This window comes from Rhinoderma darwinii, chromosome 4 (genome assembly GCF_050947455.1).
Source record: "Rhinoderma darwinii isolate aRhiDar2 chromosome 4, aRhiDar2.hap1, whole genome shotgun sequence".
Lineage (NCBI taxonomy): Eukaryota > Metazoa > Chordata > Amphibia > Anura > Rhinodermatidae > Rhinoderma > Rhinoderma darwinii.
In genome coordinates, this window is record NC_134690.1 from 137,271,600 (window position 1) to 137,292,362 (window position 20,763).

At 42.8% G+C, this 20,763-nt stretch overlaps 1 protein-coding gene across 1 annotated transcript; it reads left to right on the forward strand.

The window, feature by feature from the left end:
* The first annotated feature begins 568 nt into the window (after positions 1-568).
* Positions 569-18,914, forward strand: GPR160 (G protein-coupled receptor 160). The gene is made up of 4 exons (XM_075864042.1): positions 569-865; positions 16,472-16,526; positions 17,520-17,601; positions 17,794-18,914. The coding sequence occupies exon 4, from the start codon at positions 17,823-17,825 to the stop codon at positions 18,888-18,890; it is 1,068 nt and encodes a 355-aa protein (XP_075720157.1). The 5' UTR covers positions 569-865; positions 16,472-16,526; positions 17,520-17,601; positions 17,794-17,822; the 3' UTR covers positions 18,891-18,914.
* Positions 18,915-20,763: the final 1,849 nt, after the last annotated feature.

Genomic DNA, 20,763 nt, shown 5'->3' on the forward strand with positions numbered 1-20,763 from the left:
CTGTTACGGACGCCGTCGTGTGAACATACCCCTAGCGTCGTACGTAACTATGATGCTAGGAGCCGGTCCCTGCAGTGTGCTCGGTCCGGGACTTGCAGCCGAAATACGTTCCGTCCTTTACAGACTGAACATGCTCGTGTGAATCCAGCCTTAGTATCGGCGTCCTGGGGACACAGATACAGTTCAAAGTGGTCCCCCGTAACAGCTGCTTTGGCGGTTATTACACCACTGTATCTGCGTCCTGAGGACTAATTTATAGTTAAAAGTAGTGGCGCTGTCGGTGGCCTAACAAGGACCCCTTGACCTCTAGGGGCCCAACACAATTGCGTTGGTTGCATGATAGCAAAGACCGCCACTGGTTCTTGGAATGCTGTGAGGCAAAAACAGAAAAACTTTCAGCGTCTTGCAGACAAAAAGTGGCAGTGTTGCCCATAACAACGAATCATCACTTTTTTGAATGTAGAATGTAAATGACCAATAAACAATCTGTGTGTAGAACAATTTGTACAGAGAGTGGATGCAACCAATCTAATCGCGGCTTCCATTTTCTACCCTGCCCTGAATACTAGTGACCTGACAGGTTGCTATGGGCAACTGCTCCATTCTTGTCTGGCCTCCTTTACATACATGAAGCCCAGTAAACAGGGGCTGACTTATCACCACGGCTCACAGTCACCGGGCAGCGCTGCAGGGAGAACGTCTCTCACACCCTAGTGTACAGAACCCGCCCTACAGGGAACCGCGCTGCTCACACCCACCGCTGGGCAGAACACGGGGGAGGAGCGCACATGAGCAGCAAGAGGTCGTGTGTATGTCCCGCAGATAAGACGGACTGCAGCCAGTATGTGACCGCCGGAGACTCGAGGTAAGAGCTACGGTCTATGTACAAAGGTGTCATGGCTACAGGTAAGGTAAAGTCCTCCACAGGTACTCCGGTCCCAGTCCTGCCGCTGTACACAACACTAGAGGCTCGCTGCTTCCTCGTCTTCACAATAAGTATAGTTCTCAATGATAGCAGCTTCTTGTATCAGCCCTGTCTGTATATACAGCGTTTCTAGGACCCTGTGACATCATGGGGATGGATATACATGGTCCTGCACCTGACAGGTATTCTGTCTCTATTACAAGATGTTTCTAGACCCAGGGAAGATTCTCCCACTGCAAATATTATTCTCCCCCCGGTCACCCCTCTTTCCTAATTGGATCCAATTCCATATTTTGGTCAATATAGACCCACATATACAGCCGTGTGCATGTACATCGGACAAAAGAGGAGCGACAGAGTTGCACAAAAACAGACAAAAAAAACAACTACGTGCCAGTAACTGCTGCGCTGTCTAGGAATTGTCATTGCGGTACAACACGTTACTTGTAGTTTTTATTGTGATTAAAAACCGCGTTCTGTTGTTTCCAATGACATGAGCAGCTTCCAGACCCTCCACTTATTTTACATGACCTAGAATTAACATCTGATATTTTAGAAAACCTTTGACACGTCCTAGAGATCTGTCAGAAGAAGATGAGGTCAGGTCGCTGAGACCCCCACGATCTGTAGAGCAAAGGGGCTGCTGCGCTCTACTGACTGCCATGCCACTTTTAGCTTCTTTTTTTTTTTGGAGAGTGGAGTTTGGGTACTGCTACCCAGCCTGACTTAACACCAGGACTCTTCCCCCCCCCCCCCCCCCCCCCCCCCCCCCAACAAAACCTGTCACAACTTGTGACGTGGTGTTTTTTTTTGTTTTTTTTTGTTTTTTTTCCTTACAGTCATCCCAGACGTGTTGGTATAGATATGTCACGAGTGACGAAAAGTTTTAGAAACTGAGATCACACAAAACACTTTTTTCAGTTTTTTCTCTCAAATGGAGCATTACAAGGGAGTGGCAGGAACTGGCGTGTTATTTGCAGCAGTGAGATATTTATCAATGGCTAAACACAGAATTTGCCAGGTGAGATAAGGGCCTGAGCTTGTGCCTGTTTCAGAGACATTGATCATAAGTTAGAAGTTGTCTCCAAAACCAGTCAAGGACATTGTTAATGACTCTGCTCCGGTGTCCACATGGCCGCACAGGCTCCGTCAGGTGCCGTATGTATGAAGATTTTTCTCCCCACTAGAGCATGCCTTTTTTTGGGTTAATACAGAATCTGACACCAAAAAAGACTCCGTATAAAAGCAGGGACATAAGGAGGTAGAGTCAGGCTGGGTTCACACACCCTATTTACGGACGTAATTCGGGCGTTTTAACAAGGAATTACGTCCGAAAATACGGCACCAAAGCCGACGGTCATTTTTTTTACGCGCCACTGTCAAAAGACGGCGTGTAAAAAAGACGCCCGTGTCAAAGAAGTGCCTGTCACTTCTTGAGACGTAATTGGAGCCGTTTTCCATTGACACCATGGAAAAACAGCTCCAATTACGTCCGTAATGGACGCAGCGAAAAGCGCCTGCACATGCCATTACGTCTGAAATGCCGGAGCTGTTTTCTCCTGAAAACAGCTCCGTAACGGAGGCTGACGTGTGAACATACCCTCAGGGCCTGTACGCTCGTATGGGGCGCCTTATTACAGCTCCCTGCCACTCGAAGTTTATATGGAGCCGTGATACGGACTTGTGGATGAGCCCTAATTTTAGAGCTGTAGATGGACAGACGTGCTGGTGGCATATCGTCAATATGTAATTTATTGTCAAGTATGAGAAAATGTACTGTAGACTGATGGAATTTCCTAAATCCGCTCACAGTGGCCTACTCTCCTTATGTCTTGTTGGATGGTAACCATTCCAATAGATTGTGCGCTACACGTAACTGGTCCTTCTGTTCCACGTACGTACACGTATTTTCTCATAAATAAATGACAACTCACGAACGTCACATCCAGTTATGGACCTGGTTGTTAGACCTGTGTAATTTGTCACTTTTTCTCTTGCAGCTAAAGTAAATAGCCGATATTATTTTTCACACTTCCTTTAGAATCTATCAACGCCCCCACATCATCAGTATGTTCCCTATAAAGGGAGGCTAAGCCAGGAGCAGGTGAAAATATACAACCACCATTTATAGTTTGCTTATTATCAAAATATATATATTTATTCCACTCACCGTACTTCATATACCCAGGGCACAACAGTAGTACAAGCCCTAATTATAGCATAGGTGTCCGACAATTACGGATCTCCTAACGCTGGGTTTCACACAATATATTGTCCCCAATGCACACATTCCTTAAACATTAAACGACCCTACGCGTTTCAGATACTCATCCTCAGGGGTCCGTATCTTGGTAACTCTGGCCTCATCACCAGCGATATTAGTATTTCAACAGCGGATATTCCGCTGTGCGTCACGGGAAGATGCACGTATCGATGTCAACGGCATACTCCATAGCAGGCGCTAGGTTACTATAAACGCTAAACTCCACCCATCGTGTACGGCGGCAAAACATGAATTGACCAATCACAACACCCTCTCAATTCGTGACACCTGCCCATGTGACCCCCCGCCGTCAGCTGACAGCCAGGGGTCATCATCGGCCGCATCAGGCCGAACGCGCAGGCGCAGTGGAAGCCAAGGACGTGTCGCCCGGACTGCCAAACACGAGGAGGTAAGCGCTAAAAGATAATATATTGTAAGTATATCTTGCGGCACAGTGTACCACCGCAAGTGGGCAACCTCACAAAGCAACTCAAGAGAAAAAGACACATATGAGGTGGAAGAAATTGCTGAGGTCCCTATTCCTTAGAAAAACTGACAAAACGATCTCTTTGTATGTTGGCTAACAAGTATAGCCATCTCAAATAAGTAATGCACAAATGCAGATAAACACTCACCCACCCCAGGGTGAAACACCTATAGGGGGATGGTATCACACATTTTAAATAAAACATGTATAGTTAGTCTGCTCATTTAGACCTAGTGGTTGTATGCATTCCAGTCTATGGATCCACTGCGCTTCCTTCCGTAGAATCAGGTTATCCCAGTCCCCTCCTCTCTTGGGGGGTCTGACAAGTTCAATTGCTTGAAATTTTAACACTGCTGCCTGGCCTTGGTGTTTTGCATGCACGTGCTTAGATATTGGAGTGTCCCTACCATGAATAATGTCTCCAACATGCTCCCTAATACGACGACGAAATTGTCGTGCTGTTTTACCCACATAATTTAGGGGGCATGGGCATGTAATGAGGTAGACTACTCCAGCTGTCTTGCAATTGACATAGTCCCGAATATTGTATTGTTTTTGGGTGACAACACTGGTAAAGCTATTTCCTTTAAGAATGAAATCACAGGCTTTACAACCACCGCATCTAAAAGTGCCTGGTGTTTGTCTATCCAGCCATGTACCCCTAGGTGAAATGGGGTCAAAACAGCTGTGCATGACTCTGTCCCTTATATTTTTCCCTCTCCGATACGTGACAGAAGGCCTCTGTGTGATCTGATCTGCTAGATCTATATCAGAACTGAGAATACGCCAATACCTATTCAGTATCTGCATAATGTCATTCTGTTTTGAGTCATAGGTGCCTATGAGTCTGGTAACTTGTTCCTCTTTCCGTTTTTTAGGGACCAGAAGACATTGCCTATCTGCATCCCTAGCTCCCTCATAGGCCTTTCTAATAACACTCTTGGGGAAACCTCTATCCTTCAATCTTGTTTTGAGTTCCTGGGCCTGGCACTCAAAATCACCCATAGAGCTACAGTTCCTACGTACTCTCATAAATTGGCCCTTCGGAATGCCACGTTTGAGGGAATAAGGATGACAGCTATTCCATTGCAAAAAACTATTTGTTGCTGTCTCTTTCCGATGTACCTTTGTGCGAATTGTACCTCCTTCCGTTTTTATGATTTTCAAGTCTAGAAAGGACAGTTCATTCTCACTGATCTCACATGTAAACCTAAGTCCTACATCATTTTTATTGAGGGCTGCTACGAACTTATGGAACTCGTCTACTGAAGAGTTCCAGAGAATAAGCACGTCATCAATATATCTAATCCACAGTCCAACGGATGAAGTCCAATTTACAAATTTGTCACCAAAAACAATTGTCTCCTCCCACCAGCCAAGAAATAGATTTGCATAGGTGGGAGCAGCGGGACTCCCCATTGCAGTTCCACATTGCTGATGAAAGATCTTATCTTCAAATATAAATATATTTTTTTCAAGAACAAACTGTAATAACTGCAAAACAAATTGGTTATGAGCAGCAAACTGTGTACCTCTTGATCCCAAATAGTACTCAATCGCTTTATAGCCACATTTGTGAGGTATGGATGAATACAAAGCCTCAACATCCAAACTAGCCAGGATTGTATCTTTCTCCAGAGAAATACCATCAATCTGTTTCAAGACGTCCATGGTGTCACGTACATATGATGTAAGACTTAAGACAAAGGGGCGCAACACCTGATCAACATAAGTACTCACATTTTGAGTTAAATTGTTAATGCCTGAAACAATGGGTCTGCCACGTAAGGGAGGATACCCTTTGTGGATTTTGGGCAGGCTATAGAAACACGCCATAACAGGAAATTGTGGGTACAGGAACCCAAACTCTCCTGCACTAATCAAGGATCTGCTCTTTGCATCACTCAGAATGCTCAGCAACTCCTTCTTGAATAGTGCTGTGGGGTTATCCTTTAAAATGGTGTAACAATTATGGTTAAACAATATGTCCTCACACATTTTTTTATAATCATCCCTACTCATGACCACAATGTTACCACCCTTATCAGATGCTTTTAACACGATGTTCTGTTTTTTCTCTAGAGTGGTCAGAGCTAATCGTTCGGACCAGGACAAATTGTTATCCATGCCCCCTATGAACTGTCCTTTCTAGACTTGAAAATCATAAAAACGGAAGGAGGTACAATTCGCACAAAGGTACATCGGAAAGAGACAGCAACAAATAGTTTTTTGCAATGGAATAGCTGTCATCCTTATTCCCTCAAACGTGGCATTCCGAAGGGCCAATTTATGAGAGTACGTAGGAACTGTAGCTCTATGGGTGATTTTGAGTGCCAGGCCCAGGAACTCAAAACAAGATTGAAGGATAGAGGTTTCCCCAAGAGTGTTATTAGAAAGGCCTATGAGGGAGCTAGGGATGCAGATAGGCAATGTCTTCTGGTCCCTAAAAAACGGAAAGAGGAACAAGTTACCAGACTCATAGGCACCTATGACTCAAAACAGAATGACATTATGCAGATACTGAATAGGTATTGGCGTATTCTCAGTTCTGATATAGATCTAGCAGATCAGATCACACAGAGGCCTTCTGTCACGTATCGGAGAGGGAAAAATATAAGGGACAGAGTCATGCACAGCTGTTTTGACCCCATTTCACCTAGGGGTACATGGCTGGATAGACAAACACCAGGCACTTTTAGATGCGGTGGTTGTAAAGCCTGTGATTTCATTCTTAAAGGAAATAGCTTTACCAGTGTTGTCACCCAAAAACAATACAATATTCGGGACTATGTCAATTGCAAGACAGCTGGAGTAGTCTACCTCATTACATGCCCATGCCCCCTAAATTATGTGGGTAAAACAGCACGACAATTTCGTCGTCGTATTAGGGAGCATGTTGGAGACATTATTCATGGTAGGGACACTCCAATATCTAAGCACGTGCATGCAAAACACCAAGGCCAGGCAGCAGTGTTAAAATTTCAAGCAATTGAACTTGTCAGACCCCCCAAGAGAGGAGGGGACTGGGATAACCTGATTCTACGGAAGGAAGCGCAGTGGATCCATAGACTGGAATGCATACAACCACTAGGTCTAAATGAGCAGACTAACTATACATGTTTTATTTAAAATGTGTGATACCATCCCCCTATAGGTGTTTCACCCTGGGGTGGGTGAGTGTTTATCTGCATTTGTGCATTACTTATTTGAGATGGCTATACTTGTTAGCCAACATACAAAGAGATCGTTTTGTCAGTTTTTCTAAGGAATAGGGACCTCAGCAATTTCTTCCACCTCATATGTGTCTTTTTCTCTTGAGTTGCTTTGTGAGGTTGCCCACTTGCGGTGGTACACTGTGCCGCAAGATATACTTACAATATATTATCTTTTAGCGCTTACCTCCTCGTGTTTGGCAGTCCGGGCGACACGTCCTTGGCTTCCACTGCGCCTGCGCGTTCGGCCTGATGCGGCCGATGATGACCCCTGGCTGTCAGCTGACGGCGGGGGGTCACATGGGCAGGTGTCACGAATTGAGAGGGTGTTGTGATTGGTCAATTCATGTTTTGCCGCCGTACACGATGGGTGGAGTTTAGCGTTTATAGTAACCTAGCGCCTGCTATGGAGTATGCCGTTGACATCGATACGTGCATCTTCCCGTGACGCACAGCGGAATATCCGCTGTTGAAATACTAATATCGCTGGTGATGAGGCCAGAGTTACCAAGATACGGACCCCTGAGGATGAGTATCTGAAACGCGTAGGGTCGTTTAATGTTTAAGGAATGTGTGCATTGGGGACAATATATTGTGTGAAACCCAGCGTTAGGAGATCCGTAATTGTCGGACACCTATGCTATAATTAGGGCTTGTACTACTGTTGTGCCCTGGGTATATGCTGATTCCTACAAATATCGTTTATACACAGAGATATAGGTATCATAATAACTCAGTGTTTCCTTGTTTAATACATTTTTTAAATTTTCACGGTGGGGCTTATGTCACAGTGGTGTGTTACCCCTGTTTTTAAACTAGTTACTATTAAAGATATCTTTTTACTCAGTTGTCAATTCAGTGAACCTTATAATTAAAATTCTTTATATTGTGGGAGCACAATTAGATTCTATCTAACTATACAGTGAAACACTCACCGTACTTCCTATCGTATCAGGGGTCTCTTCATTCAGATGGTACTCGGATTAATCCGCATCGGCAGACGGGATAATCCATGAAGAAAGGCAATTGAAAAATCCAGCATTTCATCAACCAATTTTTTAATGTTGAAACAAATGGAGATGTTTTTAATCTCACTGGATGAAGTGCTGGATTTCTCAATGGCCTTTCTACATGTATTATCAAAATAGTCGCATGTTTGGCCAAATGTTCATGTTATTTGGGGAGCCTTTAACATTAGATACAACATGAGGTGAGGGAAGGTTGGCCGCAGCAATGTTCTTACCACGGTGGCAGATGTGTAATGTGTGTGAATAGGATGTTATTTGGGGTCTGTTACGGTTTATTAAATCCCTATTCCTGGTGGTTTTGTGACCCTTCAAATAGAGTTCTATCAAACAACATCTTCTATGGCGGTTTGTTGTTGTGATAGTGGCGTGATCAAGAAACGCTACAACAGTACAAAGTGTGAATAGAACCTAAAGAAACCCCTAACTGCTAATGACTAACCAATACTGATCCCAGTGAACATATAATACAGTATAGTCCTATGTACTTGTACGTAATATAAATGTGAGTTAAACCATAGGTAGAACAGCTGGGCGAGACTTTGTAAATGGACACCATGGCTATTGTATGTGTAAGTTGAGTACTTCTAAGTCTACAGGTGTGTGGAACCTGAGCTCGGCATTGTTGAACGTGTTAATGACTTCCTTTTGTATAGGACTGCTCCTCCTGTATCGGAGTACAAATGGGCTGTGTTGTTGCATGGTGCCGAAACTGCATGTAGCTGGCGGAGAGGGGTATTGTCCCACCACAGCTCCGCACCCTCGTCTAAGTGTAGTGACATGGAAGAACATAAATACAATTCTTTGGTCAACACCATAACGTGTGACGTAGAGCCATGGATACAATGTCTGCATTCAATTAAGCCTCGGCAGCCCTCTATCTAGTTAACTAGATTCACATACAGCGTTTACTCAAATTTTCTTTGTCTTTTTTGCGCTTTTAGTTTTTTGCACAAAAAATTCTACAGCCAGATGTTGGTTCAAAATTTTTAGTAAAATATGAGAATACCTACAAACATAGGCCAAGATTTACGAAGACTAGTGTTTCATACGAGGAGATGTGAATATGCAATGAGTAGCTCTCTTACATAATACACTGCACTACTTATCTAGCGCTGTGTATTATTACTGCCTGTCAGTATTATACTGACAAGAAATCTATTAGGCCTTCCTCTGGAGGACTTGGTAGGAGTTCAAATATGGCAGACCAGGGGGACTGTTAGGCCCCCGGTTTACATAGAAACTCATTGACACCCAACGATTGCATTGCTGGTGCCCCCTCCCTCTGTCAAACTGCTTAGATGTTGCAGTCATTATGGGGTTAAACAGCCAGGATCGAAACTACCTCGTGTCCTTGCTGTTGTGGCATGGTCTCAGTTGTATGTTATAGCTGACACCAGTTGCTGACGGTGTGGCAGTATTTACATTTATGGCACAGGGCGAGAAAAGATTTAAAAATGTGTTTAAAATTGGCCAAACTAGAAGTTTATAAACTTCTTAACAGACTAAGGCCTGATTCACACTGGCACATTGAATTACATAGGTCCGTGGGACGGCCGCTGTTTCAACGGCTGTCCCACGGACATTTAAGACGTTCGTGTGAATCGGGCCTTAATGAGTTGCTACTAATAGGTTAGTAGCTATGAGCGCTCATTCCTTCACTAGCGGCAGATGTCGCAGCATAGCGCAGCTCCTGATATTTCTACCAACGCAATCCGACAGTTTGAGAAAGGTCTTATTGTTTTGACCGAAACATCACTATTTAAGTCTGTGTATTGCAAACGAAAATTGTTTTGGTTCAAAGAAATAACTTTTGGAGTGGCCGGTCTTCTATAATATTACGGAGTTGAACCCTACCTGTGCACCCTCTATTCCGTGTTCTGTGGTTTCTTCAATAATTATATATATATATATATATATATATATATATATATATATATATTCGAAATAGTACCCGGCGCTGCCCATGTATAACGTGTCAGTCTGTCTGTGTGTTCATTGGATTTGTTCCAAGGGTGCTCAGGAGTCTAATCCATGCCCTCATATTTTCTTGGTTAAAGGGGAAATTGCTACTAGCCCTTTATACCCCGGCAGTTACACACTGTTTATTTCAATTTTCACTTCCTAAATACCTAACAGCTAAACTGGTAGGAAATAGTCCAATGACTGTGTCAGAGCCTTTTGATTATCAACATTGGCAGTTTTATTACCAGTTGGCCATAGACTATGGTTGGATCATAATTGAAAACAGCATCATGAATGAACGGCCACTCATTAGCACGCTGAACACGATGCGCTCTATCAGCTTGCTTTCTGGTCTGGGTTCGGGCAGGAGTCTCTGCGCTACTGAGAGCCACATGTCTGATCTGTTGCTGAGAGAGCCCGAGTTTGATGAGGAGTTTCAGCAGCTCGAGCAGCAGTATGACGCATTTCATCAGCTTGCAGTTGGGCAAGAGGAGTCTCTGCAGCTAGTAATGCAGCTTTCCTCCTGGCCATCAGTAATCTGATATGATGCTATGGGTAACATGTAGTCTAAAGAGAGAAATGGCTTGGTTGTTATGGAAACCTGGTCTAAAACTGTGTGTATGTGAGTGAGACTAAGAATGAAGGACCTGCGAGCTTCTATGGGCTAATAGGGGTAATCTCATGTGATATGGAGGAAGGTCCTGGATGTGGAAGCCAGTGGTGCCATATTTGCTTTCGTGAATATGTAGAACGGTCGGTCCTAGAGAGCTGAAACCCATTCTAAAACCTTCGGAAGCGCGTGATATACATATCTGCTAAATTTGGTGCAGATTGGTCCAGTCGTAAGGCCTTATTCACACAAGCGTATTTCAAGTTCGTGTTACGCGCGTTAAAACCAAAGGATGTCACACGGATCAATGCAATTCAATGGGGCCATTCAGACATTCTGTTTTTCATGTAGCGTGTGTCCGCAGCGTGAAACTCACTGCATGTCCTATACTTGTGCATTTTTTTTTACGCATCACGCACCCATTGAAGTCAATCAAGGACAGCACACGGACGTCATCTCTGTGCTGTCCGTGATTCACGCAGTTGTTAAAGAAATGATGGAAAAAAGAAACACCTTCATTTTTTTGCTGATGTAAAAACACGTGACATACGCACGTAAAAAAATAGACACGCACCGTACACTGATGTCACACGGAACTGCAACGTGCCCAAAACTTTGTGTTTTTTACGTGCAAAACGGACACGCTCGTGTGAATAAGGCCTTAAGAACAGACATCAGAAATTCATTTTTATATATCTCTACTAGCAGAATTACCTGACTTCGCACCGGTCTATGTTGTTTGTGTGTGATTTAAAACTTTGTTTGCTACTGGTATGGATTGTGGCGGTACAACATGTTTTGCAACATGCGGACAATGTGCGGCCTAGTGAGGGGATTGTTTCTATGACCGACATCTACATCTGTAGTGCTGTCATCCATGAATAAAACTTGAAGGTATAAACGCGATGCTTACAGATTGTCTTAGTTAAACGGTGGTAATAGAGATCCGATCGTGTGGTAGACTTGCCCCTGGATCTTGGACGTTGGTACGTATCCTGGCTCCAGCACACGTTACGTCACAGCCAACAGCGATCTGCTGAAACTCCTCAGCAGACTTAGGCAAGACTGCAGTCTCAGCGACACAGATAAGCGTTGGCTTCCTATCGGTAGGACACAGTTTTTAACCACACACAAACCACTAGACCCATGAAAAAAAACAAAAAAAAAACAGATCGCAGCTAGATGGGCTGGGCGTAACTCCCTAAGGTGCTGGTAGGTTGTCTCCGGTATCTGGAGCCTTGCTGACTGTAGGGCATCCCACATTTGCTTGAGAGTGCGTGGAGGAGGGTCTATAGAGCGAACAAGACTATCGAGGTGGTCCCACAGATGCTCAATTGGGTTCAAGTCTGGTGAATTAGGGGGCCAGGGAAGTACTTGGAAGTCTTGGTCGTACCCATGTGACATGTCGCATTGTCTTGCTGGATGATTCCATCTGCCCCAGGGAAGACAAACCGCATATGGGTGGACGTGATCTGCAACGCTGGATTTATACCCAAATTGGTTCAGAGTGCCTTCCACATGTATCTTCCAGCAATGGTTGCAGGGTGTTTGTTCTCTGATGTTTCTCGTCTGACACCCCAACGTCCATCCGTTCGACGAAGCAGAAAACGTAACTTCACTCATCGGAGAATTCAACCCTTTGCCAATTATCGGTGGTCCAATTCCGATACTGCCGTGCAAATTGAAGCCTTTTTTTTCCAATGCACCTTTGTTGGAATAGGAGCAGTGACCATCCGCCTGCTTCGGCGCACCATGCGCAGTAAGGTCTCGCTGAGCTGTTTTAGACTCACGTCTGGTAGCCCCTTGGTTGATTTTCATGGTGAGCTGCTCCGAAGTAGCGTGACATACCTATGTGACTGGACTGTGTGTATGTGTGTGTGTGTGTGTGTATATGTATATATATATATGTATATATATATATATATATAATCTAAAAAATTTTTTTGTGTGTGTATTAAAAGTTGAAAAGAAAAACTTTTTACAATTTACTCCTAAGGTAATGTAGTAAAAAAAAACGTAAATGGTATCGTCACATCCGTATAAAAGTCAGAACTTTGTGGGGGGTTTTTTGTCACCTCGTCTCTTAGAAAAATTTGAATAGAAAGTGATCGAAAAGTTGCATGTACGCCAGAACGGTACAAATAAAAACTGTCTCGTCCCGCGAAAAACAAGCCCTTACAAAGCTCAATGGAAAAACAGGTTAGAATATGGCAACACAAAATGTTTTAATAACAAATGTTTTACTATTTTTACAAAGAAAAAAACTATATGAATTTGGTATCGCCGTAATTGTATTGACCCACAGAATAGAGTTAACATGTGAATTTTACCGCATGGTAAAAACGGAGCTTAAAAATACAATGGAGAAAGCGCTGGGTTTTTCTCATTCCACCCCACAGTGTTTTGTGTTTTTTCAGTTTTCCAGTACATTATATGATGCAGTAAATGCTGCCACTAAAAGCTACATCTCGTCCAGCAGAAAACAAGTCCTCGTAAAGATATATTGACGGAAAAATAAAAAGTTATGGCTTTTGGAATAAGTGTAGACCTTTTTTTTTTTTTTTTTTTAAATGTAAAGCCAAAAAATGGCTGCGGCAGCAAGGGGTTAAGGGGCTAAGGCCTGAAATGTTTTGGTATCTCCGCTTATTTTGTTTGTTCTCATCATAGAACCACGAGTGTTTCCCCAGGTGATACTACTTTTTTTACTCATCTTGCATAGTTGAGGAACTAAAACTAGACTCTTCTCGTAGTGAGAACAGGCTGTCTGGTTTCACTTGTAATTTTGGCCACTTTCACATGGTAATATTTTGTATTTGTAAACTAAAACCAGGAGTGGAACCTACATAGAGAAAAATTATAAGGGTCAGTTCACACATTGTGTAAATAATGCGTTTTTTCAGCAACGGAATTCAGGGGAGAAAATCGGCAGAATAATACAGTAGCAGCAAATGGATGAGATAAAACATTGCATCTACACGCTGCATAAATGAGCGGAAAAAAACCACTCAAACTACCCTGCAGTGTGGAATCTTATTCCGCAGTATGTCATTTTTGTAATTGCGTAAATGCTGCTTATCTGTTGCGGATTTTCCCCATTGAATTCAATGACTAGGTAAAACTCTTAACAAATGGCAGTTGTTGCGTTTTTATGCTGCGAGTTTGCAGCGATTCCAGCGCAAAAAACACAACTCAAAAAAAAAAAAAATGTTATACTTACTCAGTTTCTTCCTCCAGGCCGGCCTCCTGGGATGACGTTTCATCCAATGTGGCCGCTGCTCCCAATCATATGGTCTTCCCAAGAGGCCTGCCTGGATGATGTTAGGGGGTTGGCCTGGGATGGTGCTTAATCCCATGTGATCGCCGCTGCAGCCAATCACCAGCTGCAGCAGTCTCCTGGGATGAAACGTCACCCCAGGAGGCTGGCCTGCTAGCAGTTTTCTACAGCGAATATTCTGGGCGAAAAATTGCACCACAGTTTGGTGCGGTTTTTCGCCAGGAAATCCCCGCGGCGCACAGGGCAGATACGCTGCGTGCTTTTACGCAGCATATCCGCCCTGTGTAAACACTTTATTTTAAAAAAGATGTTTAAATGTATGATGGTATTTATGGCAACTTTTGAATAGCTGAGAATGCATGCAGAGCTTCTGGTGTGCTAAGATCGCATTGTCAACAGCACCGCTAACTCGTCTTCTGCCATCAGATTTAAACGTTTGGTGAGAGGCTTAGCAAAGAGCAGCATTAGGGCCAGTTCACACTGAGTTTCTCAAAGCTCAATTTGACACGGAAACCGCGTCTGAGTCAGCGCCAAAAAGAAACTGAAACCACCTCCCATTGATTTGAGTGTGAGGCGGAGGCGTTTTTTTCCCTGTGTCTGCTTTTATCCGCTCGTGGGAGAAAGAAGCGGCATGTTCTTCCTTTCCGCAGTTCCGAATCTGACCTCCCATTGAAATCAATGGGAGGCAGAAAAACATTTTTTCCGCAGCGTTTTTTGCCCGCAGTGCTCAATGGACGCGGGTGAAAAACACTGCAAAAACCGTGGCAAAAAAGTGCAGGCAGGTCAAAATGTGCTTCAAAATTCCTGATGAAATTTTGAGGCAGATTTATTATTATTTTTTTTTTCTGCCTGCAAATACCTCTGTGTGAACAGGGCTTTAGAGGAACCCTTTAATGACAGATAACACTATTAGGGTATGTTCACACGCCCTATTTACGGACGTAATTCGGGCGTTTTTGCCCCGAATTACGTCTGAAAATAGCGCCTCAATAGCGCTGACAAACATCTGCCCATTGAAAGCAATGGGCAGACGTTTGTCTGTTCACACGAGGCGTATATTTACGCGCCGCTGTCAAATCACGGCGCGTAAATAGACGCCCGCGTAGAAGAAGTGACCTGTCACTTCTTTGGCCGTAATTGGAGCCGCTATTCATTGACTCCAATGAATAGCAGCGCTAATTACGGCCGTAATTGACGCGGCGTTCAAGCGCCTGCACATGCCGGTACGGCTGAAATTACGGGGATGTTTTCAGGCTGAAACATCCCCGTAATTTCAGCCGTAACGGACGCCCTCGTGTGAACATACCCTTATGTTACAGTGTTTATGTCTAGCATGTGTTGGGAAGCCTAAGGCTATGTTCACACTGAGTTTTTTTGCAGGCGGAATTTCTGCCTCAAAATTCCGTTTGGACGTTTGAGGCAGATTTTCCTCTCCCTGCACGCCGATTTTCGTGGCGTTTTTCGACCGCGGCCATTGAGAGCCGCGGGCATAAAACGCCATGAAATACGCTTTCTCTGCCTCCCATTGAAGTCAATGGGAGGTCATAGGCGGATACGCTCGAAGATAGGGCATGTCGCTTCTTTCTCCCGTGAGGCGGTTTTACCGCTCGCGGGAGAAAACTGCCCCCGCCTCCCATTCAAATCAACGGGAGGCATTTTTGGGCTGTTTTTGACGAGTTTTTTGGCGTGGTTTCCGCGTCAAAAAAACTCAGTGTGAACATAGCCTAAAGTGGTTTTCCAGCCATCAATAGCTCATGGGTTGGGGTCTGACTTTCGGGACTCCCTGCCAATGCGTGTCAACGACTCACAGTGAGCAAGGTGAAATGAAAGGGAAGCAGCGCTCGTACAAAGCAGGAACCGGGAGGTCAGCTGTCCCCGACAGCTGGCGCTCCACACTTGCTGGCCAGCGGTCCATCGCCGCTGATTTTGGCAATTAACCCCTTAAATGTGGCGATCGATTGCGATCGCCGCATTTAGGGGGTTTGAAGCTGATCAGCAGCCCACACAAAGCGTTTTTGGTTTTTTTCTCCACATATCGAGCTGCTTTAATTCCTGTGAAACGCCTAAAGGGTTAAGAAACTTTCTGAATGCTGTTCTGAATATTTTGAGGGGTGCAATTCTTAAATTTAAGTGATTTAAGGGGGTTCTCTAATATTTAAAGCACTTAAAACCACTTCAGAACTGAACATGTCCCTGAAAAAATAGCCTTTTGATATTTTCTTGGAAATGTGAGAAATTGCTGCTAAAGTTCTAAGCCTTGTAACGTCCTAGAAAAATAAAAGGACACTCATAAAACGATGCAAATATAAAGTAGACATATGGAAAATTGTTAACTAGTAACTATTTTGTGTGGTATTACTATCTGTTTTACAAGCAGATAAATTTAGAAAAATGCTAATTTTTGCACATTTTCTCAGTTTGTGTTTTTCACATACTGAATTTATTGACCAAATTTTTTCACTAAAATAAAGTACAATATGTCACGAGAAAACAATCTCAGAATCGCTTGAATTTGAAAAAAATCGGCTGTGTCCTGATGGGCAAAACAGGCCGCGTCCTGAAGGGGTTAAGTATACTAACTGATATTTAAAAAAAAACTTCTGGGAAAGTAAATCTGACAAATTGCTCATACATAGTACTCATGCAACAAGCAATGTTTTGACGCCTATACGTTTTTTATAATTTTTTTTATTTTTGTTCTTCTTTGCAGGTTTCTCCGTTTTTAATTCCTGAATAGTCCAAGCCACACTGGTCATTTTATGCAAGTAAGTATATGCACAACACCTTTATTGAAGTGAAATGTTCTTTCCTGCTTTACACAATGCTTTTAAACATTAAACTGATAAATGTGTTTCCGAATTATCCCCATCTTATATATGGCCACTTTCACGCTGCAGTATATAAAGCGTCCCTCCACTTTCACTAAAAAAACGATTCTAGTGCAGGACTGTGCCCAATAATGGTTCTTCTAAATAACATGTATTAGGGATTCCGCTTCTAGCAGCAGCACAGACTGTGTATAGTCCATGCTGCTATAAGAAGCAGAAACCGTTATATAAGTTATTAAGAAAAACGATTATTGTGCACAGTCCTGCACTGTGATGATTTTTCAGTGAAAGTGGAGGGACGCTTTAACTCAATACCTGGTGTGGAACCTTCACAGAGGAAAAGTATAATGCTTTTGGCTAACAAACACTTTTGATTAAACATTTATCTTCTGTAAGATGGGACACTTGTTGGGACGAGAAAAGTTAGGTTTTCATGTTCCCTTTATAAGGAGACGCGCGTTCGATGATCAGACAGTGGATAAGTATGAGCTGAGCATTACCGGAGAACATCAAGATCAGTCCTATCACTATTTACAAGCTATTGTGCAGTGTATTATATACATCTTTCAGCAGTAAAGACTATTCTCAATACCTGGAGAACTAATGATGGGTTCTGTATGTTTTCAACCTTTCTGATATTATAATTTCATTGGTTAAAAACAGGGTCAGCAAATTGTTAAAATATTTATCAGAGACTTCAACAAAAAATAGTAATGGTGGGTTTAAGATAAAACGGTTATATTTCTGAGCTAAAAATGTCTTACCCTTCTTTTTATGCAGTTATGGTCCAGGCTGCAGCTATATTGATTTATAATAAAAGTAGGAGGAGAAGCTAGATATTTCCTCCATCACTGAAGCTGTACTACACTTCCCAGCATTCCTTGATTCTAATGTAAAAAAAAAAACAATAAAATCATTGTAACCTTACAGGCGATCTAGGAGTATGAAGACGCTGTTCTGACACATCCCGGATGGAGAAATAAACATTAGGTCACTTAATACCACTTTACAGGTAATGTCTGAACAGTGAGGGAGATGGGGAGTCCTTGTGACTTACAGGTTTCATTCTGTCCATAAAATAGCTGCTGTGAGTCAATAGAATATTTTTAATTAAAAGATACTTGTTTGGTTTTTGATGGGGTGGGACTTTTATCAATCTTTACCTAGGATATTATTTGAAATTAATCTCTTTTTTTTTTTCCAGGAGGAGGAGGAAGTTCGCACATCCTCACCATGTACAATGGGCTATTTTTTATCAGTATTTCTGTGGCAGACAACACTTCTGACCAGGACACAATGAATGGACATGAGGTGGTGCTCACAGACTCGCAGAGCCTTGAACCCAGCTGTATGCTGATCTTGATAATAGCCGGCAAAGTAATCATGAACATATTTATATTTGGGGCGAGACACAGGAACGTGAGAGACAGCTTTTTGGGCTATTGCTGCATCTCTCTTGTCATTGTTGACTTTGCGTTATTATTTGCCATCTCTGCCATCCATTACTTCCAGGATTTTACCATTTTAGGCTTCAGGTTCACCAATTACCACATTTGTCTGTTTACACAGATTATATCTCATACCTATGGTATCCTGCATTTGCCATTTTTCTTGGCATCTGGACTGGATTACTATTTGACGATCGTCAAGTCTATACATATCCCATGTGGATGCTCAGGACTTCTATACACAGCTTGTGTTCTTCTTTTATGGACTGGGGCCTTTACCATTGTTCTTTTCTCCTCTGTTGGATCTCCAGAGTTGGACATAGGACAGTCTTCATATCTGTGCAATTTTTACAACAGCAGTCAAAGTTTTTACTTATCCATTTGTTTAGTCTGCACCATTTCCATGGCGCTTGCTTTCTGCTGTTTGGAAATTGTGACTATCTTAAAGTCCTTAAAAGTGATATCCTACGCCAAGAACACAGTGGTCCTATTTTCATTTCCTCCGGGAGAAAGATGGCCTGTCCAAAGAGGCAAAAGTCTCATGGCTGCTCTTTTGTTTTCCTTTTTGGGCACTTGGGCCCCATTTGTTATTTTCCAAATAATCATATTCGTTATGTGCGCGCATATTCCAGGATACATGGATATGAATGTCCCTTGGTTGTATTTCATGAACAGTTTCCTAATAGGAGTGTCCTTTGGACTTAAATATCCTGACCTACAAGTGACAGAGAAGACTTTTTCCATAGATCCATTTATTAGCTGGAAATACTGTGTTTTGCCTTTTATGGATGCTGAAAATAACACCGCAACGTTTCTCGTGAAAGAGCTGACGTCTCCGGTTATGATTGTTTAATGATTTTGTTATATTTCAAACTACTCAGGTTGTAAAGAATAAAGTATTCTTTTTTTACAATAGTATATATGGTCTTCCTTGTGTGTGTATATGAGATCATTCACAACCATTCCCCAGTGAATTTGTAAAAGCATAATTGGTATTTTGGATGATGGTTCTACCTATAAGGCCGGATTCACACGAGCGTGTGCGTTTTGTGCGCGCAAAAGTTCCGTGTGGCATGAGTATTTGGTGCGTGCCTGCGTGATTTCCGCGCATATGGCAACGTGATGAGACACTGTTTTTATGTTTACAAACATAAAAGCAGGAGGTGCTTTTTCTTTTTTCATTTATTTTACTACTGTAGCGCGAATCGCACGCGGAAGTGCTTCCGTGCGCGATTTTCACACACCCATTGACTTGAATGGGTGCGTCATGCGCGAAAAACGGCCAAGTATAGGACATGTCGTGAGTTTTACGCAGCGCACATACGCTGCGTGAAAATCACGGACTGTCTGAACGGCCCCATTCACTAACATAGGTCCGTGCGACGAACGTAATACACGTTCGTGTGAATAAGGCCTAAAACTGAAAAGTACTCCGATTGACAGACATAGCAGTAATACAGAAGATTGAGGAGAACATTTTCTTAGTAGTAGATCATGTTTGATTTCTCTAGTCACAAGTAAATCCCTATTGCTCCCTTGTGCTTTGGGTTTATGTGCGACTAACAATGTGTAATTCTTTTTATATGGGTTTGTTCACACAGTGCAAATTTGATTCAGATTTTGCATGCGTTTTTTTTTTTTTTTTTTTTTAAAGCCAAAACCTGAATTGGATCCAGTAGAGCAGACTCTTTAGGGCCTTCCTTTTATATATTTCTTCTGTTCAGGTTCTGTTCCTGTTTTTGGATTAAAAACAACATGCAAAGTCTGCATCAAATTTGCAGTGTGTGAACCAGGCCTTAGGCCCCTGCACATGGGACGGAAATAGTGCATATTTTACGTGCGGCTTTGCGCATTGAAAATCCGCAGCAGATTACAGTTCCATCCATGTTGATGAGATTTAAATAAATATCAGCTGCATGCTGCAGAAGATTTCCCACACGGCACTCTACGAGGCAACGTGTTCTCTGCTAGAAGGAATGCTTCTAGTGTAGATTACCTCCATAATATAGCACGCAATTTGATCTGTCACCAATTTTATTTTTTTAAAACCCTATGTACCTCCATATTAAATCAGAGCCATAGAGAAGTGCCAATATGAGCAACATATTATGGATCCCTAATACAGCTGTGTGCATGAGCCCTAATGTTTTTTCAAAATAGTCCCTTGCCAGTTCCCTTATTCAATTCGTATATGATATTAAAAAAAAATAAGTAATTTGCCTCTGCTTCCCTGTAATGGAGTAAGGTTAATCGTTCTTGGTTCTTCTATGGTGCCAGAACCCAGTTACTGGCGGCTCTTATCAATCTATGCCATAAGCAGTGTTTCTATGCCAGGGTATAATAACTATGTACAAGAGCGTCTAAGGCCCTGTTCACACAGAGTTCTTTGACACGTTTTTTTGCCGCGGCAAAAGACGGCCGAAATTGCCTCCCATTGTTTTCAATGGGAGGTGGAGGCGTTTTTTTTCCCGCGGGAAAAAGCAGCAACATGCCCTATCTTGAGGCGTTTTCCGCCTCAAAAGCCCCATTGAAATCAATGGGAGACGGAAAAACACAGAACGGCCGATGCGTTTTTTGACGCGTTTTATGTATTATGTAAAAAAACGCTCACTGTTTTTCCTTTTGCCTGTTCAAGAAATAGGTAAAACAAAACTGCGTCAAACGCCTGAAAACCACTTAAAGAGGCTCTGTCACCAGATTTTGCAGCCCCTATCTGCTAATGCAGC

Excerpts from the sequence above, each read along its gene's own strand:
- GPR160 (XM_075864042.1), top strand. The coding sequence starts at position 17,823 with ATGTACAATGGGCTATTTTTTATCAGTATTTCTGTGGCAGACAACACT.